This window comes from Merops nubicus, unplaced genomic scaffold (genome assembly GCF_000691845.1).
Source record: "Merops nubicus isolate BGI_N331 unplaced genomic scaffold, ASM69184v1 scaffold23088, whole genome shotgun sequence".
Classification (NCBI taxonomy): domain Eukaryota; kingdom Metazoa; phylum Chordata; class Aves; order Coraciiformes; family Meropidae; genus Merops; species Merops nubicus.
This window is the reverse complement of record NW_008626661.1, coordinates 5,014-11,754: the sequence shown is the minus strand read 5'-3', so window position 1 is coordinate 11,754 and position 6,741 is coordinate 5,014. Positions and strand designations below refer to the sequence as shown.

Genomic DNA, 6,741 nt, shown 5'->3' with positions numbered 1-6,741 from the left:
TAATGTTGGTTGCCCCTCCCCAGGTAGTTTCTTTTAATGTCAAAAGTGCCTTCTCAGAATCAGACACATTGGTTTGGTTTCAGTTTATAATTGATCCAAACTGGATACTGAGAATGAAACCTGGAATATTTGTTTTGTGTCCTAAATAGACAGCTTGTCTCTCTGTGATTTGACATTTTCAGATGGAAGTTGATGCCCTTCAGAATGCTACCTTAAAGAAAAGCATCCAGAATTGCAGGCTAATTGCACAACATCGTTAAGGGGAATAGCCGGGTCCATCTGTTGTTCATTATAGCTGAATGAAAGACAAGACACAAATGGTACAACAATCTGACTATTTAAGGGGTAGAAGAGTAAAGAAATTAATATATTCTAAAAAGATTTTAAATTTTGCAGAAATCGGGATTTCTGTTTTGAGGCATCAGATTCTCTAGTGGATGCCTACTCTGGTTTTTGAATTAGTTAAAACTGATTACAGCTTTTAAAATGCTGATTGAACAGTGTCTCTTCTTGTGTCATGAGGAAAACAAGAGTGGTGTGCTGTATCTTGGATTTCTTCCTCCCCAGTTTGCAGATCAGAAGCTGACCATTCTGGAAGCAGGCTGTGGTGTTGGGAACTGCTTGTTTCCACTCTTAGAAGAAGATGTGCATATTTTTGCATATGCCTGTGATTTCTCTCCTAGAGCTGTTGAGTACGTGAAGGTTGGTGTGATATTTAGAACTTCTTTTAAAGTCTTTAAAAGCTTCTGAAATTACAAATGACTGGAATGACAGTCTTCTTTTGACTTCCATTTTGTAAGATGGGTAGAACTTCTTTTGCCAAAAATGGAGACCGATCCATTTCAATGGAGCTACTATGCAAGAAGCCAAATGGCTGCTGAAGGCCTGGCTTTTCAGTGTCAAATTGTAGCATTATGGTAATATTCAACAGTATTACTTGAATGATTTGTGGAGACTGTTTTTGGAGAGCACTACTGCATCTCTGCTGATTGTAGAGCACAAGACTCCACAGTGTATGTTGAACTGCTTTCTTGCCAAGACCAGTTCTCCTTTTACCCAGCAAAACAGTGGGCTGGAACAGCCCAGCTGCAGGGTATGTGATAAGAACCCAAACTGTTTACAGTCTGCTTATAGCTCAAGAGCTGTACGTGGATCATCTTGTAACACAGAATTTCTTTGGATAATATTTCTGTATTTTTGAAGAGTAGAGGCAGTGGTAGAACAGAACTGGTGTGTTTTCTGAGCTGTCTTAATGCACATCCCTTCTCAAATTCCTGAGAACAGACTATTCTAGTAGTTGTAGTTTCACCACTGTTGTATGCAGTGAAGAATTTCTGGATTGTGCTACTCACCTGTTAGTTGTCAACTTTTTTCCACCATGTTTTGTGTTGCTCTCTGATAAGCTTCATGAGTGTTGGATTAGCAACTGCTGCAGATTTTGAGTGAAAGCATGATCTTTTCATTTCCCTAGCAAAATGCCTTATACAGGCCTGAAAGGTGTAAAGTGTTCCAGTGTGATCTTACTAAAGATGATCTTCTAGAAAATATACCAGCAGATTCTGTGGATGTTGTCACACTTATCTTTGTGCTTTCTGCCATTCATCCTGACAAAATGCATCTTGTCTTGAAGAACATTTACAAGGTAAAACCAGCTGATTTTTACAGTCTGTAAAGCACTTTCCTTCATTTTAGCTTGAAAGTACAATTTGGTTTTTTTCTGAGGAAAGAACCCCTCTTGTAATGGTGATCCTCAACACTACATTCTATTAGCCTATTAAGTTAGTTCACCTACTATATGGGACTCAGAGGTTTTTAACAGTGGGTTTTTTTTCCTCTCTTGGTATTGTGAAGTGGTTTAGATTCTGGCTTAATGCATGCCATCCAGAGAACAAAAAGGTGTTCTGAACCTGCAGCTGGGGCTCCCAGGCTGCATGCTACAAATAATGCTTGTGGGTTGCAGAAGGGCCTGCGCTGGTAAGGCACGAGTGACAGTGAGCCAAAATTGCCCTTCAGAAGACACAGTGACTTGCAGTGAGGATGGCACTGTTGTTACTAAACAGACTTGATCCATGGTGATATAGGAGTGGGGTGTTCAGAAATCAAAGTTAATCTAGAGATTGATGTCTCCCTGGGCTGCGTTTGTTAGCTGATAGACTAGGAAAGGCCCATCTGGAGGGCTGTTTAAAGGATCCGTGCTGGGGGTGTTCTGAATTCCCCTGGGATGTAATATATTGACTGCAGAGGGAAATAGTGATCATATTTTTTGTTTATCCATATGTGTGTATTTTGGGTTTTAGATTATGAGATGTCCTGTTTTGTCATTAGTAGTTTGAAAAGGGAATGTCAGATTTTTCTGGGGCATCTCCAGGTGTTTTCCAAAGTCAGATTGGTTTTAGCTTGTGCACATGAAAGGGATAATTATTGTTTTCTCTGTGGAGACGCCTGGTTCATTTAACTCACTGGTAGGTTTCTGCACAAGTTTGCAAGTGGCAAGTACCCCTTTTCTTCTCTAACAAATGCAGCTGGTATTTGATGAGGTAGGGAAGTTGTGTGCATCAAATGCCTGAAGTCAGCATGACCAGTGACCATGCATTTATAAATTCTAAACTCTTTATGGCTTTATTTCTTTACCAAAGAGAAATTTTAAAAAAACCCTCAAACCCACAATGTGTTTCCTTGAAATTGTTCCTTTCTTATTATATTGCAACATTTTTTTCTCACATGAAGGAAAAAAGTTATGGTATTCTAAATTTTATTGTTAATCATTAAGCAAAATGAGGTTCTAGACTGTACACTACCCAATAAAGATAATGCTCTGTTAGGACTTAATTTTTATTGTTAAACTAGATTTTCTTCTCTCCTCTGTATTTGAAGAGTGTTGCAAAAAGCTTATTTAGCTGATCAGTATCCAAACAGGTATCTTAAAGCTGTTCATGGGGAGACATTTTTAGGAGCACACGATCCAGTTTATATACAACTTTTTTTGTTGTGCAGGGAATTAATTCAATATGTATCATTTCTGTATTGAATGTGTTAGGATACCTTGTCATAGCTGTATGTGTCTGTCTGCATATGCAAATATATATACCTATGTGCCTGAATCTATTTGCCTTATTAAAGCATATATGTGTTATGTGACAGGTATTAAAACCAGGCAAGTGTGTCTTGTTCAGGGACTATGGACTGTATGACCACGCAATGCTCAGGTTTAAATCTGGCAGGAAACTTGGGGAAAACTTTTATGTTAGACAAGATGGGACAAGATCATATTTTTTTACTGAAGGTAAGACATACTGTAGAATGCTTTCTTTGCTGTGAATTTTCTGTATACACATGCTTCAGGGAATTGCCAATGTGCATGTGAACGTTTTGTTTTACATGGGTGAATCATTAAATCATGATGTACTTCATTTGCAATCCTTTTTGGGAGGAAGAAGATATTGAGACTGGCAGGGCTTTTTAGAACACTCTCTTGTTTACAAGCTTCTTGTGTGTGCTGTTGTGTGCCAAGAGCAGTAGTTTCTGAATTTGCTGAATTTTATTCAGATTTCTTGTCTAGGGGAAGGAAACCGATGTTCAGCAATAGAACCTATCATCTTCATGAGGCAACTTGGCAGTTATCTTGGCATTGTTCTTTGCAAGTCTGTTCCTGGTGTTCAAGATGAGGTCTGCTAAGAAGTTGGTGACTTCTGAAGCAGAAGGATGATTACAGTTCTGAAAGGCTAGTGCACACTCCTTCTGAGATAGTGCTGACTGGCTGTGCTCACTCTGTCTTCTGTTCATTAGTAGAGAAGATTCAAAAAACCATTTCCTTCTTATACAGTATTTAAACAGTTTTTCATTCAATGCTGACAAAGCTTTATGAAGGAAGGTAATTAGTGCAATTTACTGGTGGAGAATTTGAAGCACAGAGACATGAAGGAATTGATTTAGACTCTTACAATGACTTGGGATTATGGCTCATCTTCTAACTCCCAATTCCTCATGCTAAACTTCAGTGCAGTGTTACTTCCTCCTATCAGTTATAGGGCATTGTGTAATAAGAGTTGTGTGTTTATTTCTGTGGGGCTCTTTGTTCTTAGTCTACAGCAAAATACAGCCTCTGAAGAGACAGATTTGGAGTCAAGTAAATATTATTCCTGTTTTATGACATAACTTATTACCTATTTGCTTCTGATACATAAAAAGCATTAGTCTCGTCTGAGCTGTCTCTATTCTTTATGGGACAATGATGAAATCTAAGATAATGCAGGCTGTGCTATGGTTTTATTGAACCATTTCTAGAACTAGTTGTTCCTAGAGTGATTTTTAGTTCTGTTAAAACAATCATCTCTTAAAAAAAGAATGAATGCTAAAGGGGACAAATAAGAGACTGATCTACCTGTGGAATTTTAAATCCTATTTTCATTGTGTTAGGATCGTTTCTGAATGAGAAATTCCTTACCTAGTATGCATGTTTGCTTTGGGAGAGGAATTGAGTTAGGAGGAAGAAGGAAGGAAGGAGAAAAGAGTTTATCTTGCTCATGCTAGCAATCAGTTTGCCTTGGGCTGCTCTGTGACTGCCTCTTGGGCCACCTCTGCTCTCATCTCCTTCATATGTATCAAATCGTCATCTCCTTCATTTCCCTAGTTTTATACAAATATAGCATAGTGCTTGAGAATTCTTTTGTTCCTGGAAAAATGACTCCAGTCATTTCCTCACAGTTTGCAATCCATGCTCTTTTTCATTTAGCACTGCACAGATACACCAAGTAATTGCTACATGGGATGATTTGAATGATAGTTAATTGTAATAATGTCTGGCTTTGGATAATAACACTGAGCTTATTCCATGGGAAAAAAAATCTATTCTTCCACCGTTGGAAATAATATTCAATTTGTGGAGGAATGCATGGCTGTAGTTTTGTGTGACAATGTATGCACAGCTTCCTCACAATGAGATTTCAGCCCTCAGCACACCACCTCTGCTAGTGCTGGGGCTGCTGCAGCCACAGGATCCCCCTGAGCAGTGAAAAATGGCATTTCTTTATTTTCTGTCATGTAGCACAGGTCTAGGACAGCCTAAATTTATTGTGGAGTTACTGCCTGAGTAAAAGGAAGAAGGTACAGGAAAGAAAAAGTGGTGATTTTTAATGAACATGACAAGTCAATAGCCCAAGCAGCCGTCTCTGCTTGCAGAGGTCACCTGGTTTGTGGGGGCTGTCTGCCTTCCCTGGGGGCGACACGCTTTGGGTGGGGTCCTGCTGTTCACAGAAGATACTTCCAGAGTGACCTGCTGTTGGCTTGGTACCACTCTATCTGTCCACTTGGCAATTTTGCCCATTTTTCTGTTGAGCAGTGGCATGTGAATGCCCAGCAGCAGAGGGTGGTATTCTTCCTCCAGCAGGCATACATCTGCAAGGCTGGATTTCCTTGGGAAGATGGGAAACCGGTCAGGTATCCAGCTCATGAAGGTCAGCTGCACAAAGTGAAAATGCACTGGTGTCAGTCACAATGAGAATGGCAAGGCTTAGTAAAAATGAGAGTGTGACAAGTTGTGGAGACTAAACTGAGTAACTGGGCTAGACCCCCGTTGTGTGAGCTGTCCTGCTTAGGTTGGTGTTCTTAAAGGAGATCTGTGTTGGTTTTTATTCAGCAGTTGCCTGCACAGAACAGCTTGAAATCAGAAGCCCTGTGTGTTTTTTCATGCTGAACACAAGAACACGTGTATGGATGCTGAGTAGTGTTTTAAAAATAGCTTAAACATAATATTAAATCTTTTTTTTTTTTTTCTTTCTCTTCCAGAGTTCTTGTCTCAGCTTTTCAAGGCTGAGGGATATGAGCAAGTGGTCAATGAATATGTGCAGCGAGAAACTGTGAACAGGAAAGAAGACTTGTGTGTTCCAAGAGTTTTTCTTCAAAGCAAATTTCAAAAGCCTTTCAGTAAGACACAAGTTCTTGCTGATTAGCAATGGCATTGTTTGTTTGAAATGGAAGCTAGCATGTAGTTTTTCCTTGTGTGTGCTCATCTTTCTGGTAAACCTGAAATGACTGTGCCAAGTACCTCTTGATTTTCATCCTCAGATACAAAACATGAATTCTATTTCTAATTCAAATTTAAGATGGTTTAGTGATGCTGGAAACATGTTGAATGTCTGTATTCCTGCTTCTGAAGTAAATCATGTGCAGCATTGTTGGAGCATAAGGTAAAGCTAATTAAATATGGCTAATTTTAAGCACTAGTTTTCATTAGTTATTATCATAATTATTTTCATTTTTATTAAAAACTGTTTTTAAAATAAGCATTCTTGGGTTTCTCTCACTTGTGGGTTTTGTGGCATGGTAAAGTTCCAGTATTTCATCTGTTTTCAGTACTTGTAGGACTTCTAATTTCTCAGGAACAGAAATGAAACAGTGAGTGGTGTAATGTAAGCTGCTTTGGTATTTTATTAATGGTATCTTTTTAGTGTGCTCAGCATTTAGATATCTAAACCAATGTTTATATTCTAAATAAGATCCTAATTTATCTGATTTCGTGCTTGAAGAAAGTTGTTACAGGATCAGGTCACCTTTATCCCTGATTAATTTCAGACATTCTTTGTTTGGGCTAGAGTGGTTGAAGTTTTGGGAGTCAGTTTCCCATTTGGAACTGAAATCAGTGAGTCAGAAGTACTCGCTTTTATATCAAGTATAGTCTGCTGCTTCTTTCCTGAGCTGAGCTCTTAATTCTTTCCTATCCCTTAGGAAAGGTGTTGTTGGTCT

General features: G+C 38.8%; 1 protein-coding gene across 1 annotated transcript; it reads left to right on the top strand.

Moving 5' to 3' along the window:
- Nucleotides 1-522: 522 nt before the first annotated feature.
- On the top strand, nt 523-6,190 carry METTL6 (methyltransferase like 6; the record flags this gene model as incomplete). Its single annotated transcript, XM_008946089.1, has 4 exons — nt 523-702; nt 1,472-1,642; nt 3,142-3,283; nt 5,785-6,190. Coding segments are annotated over 4 exons (657 nt in total), but the record flags the coding sequence as incomplete, so codon positions are not given.
- Nucleotides 6,191-6,741: the final 551 nt, after the last annotated feature.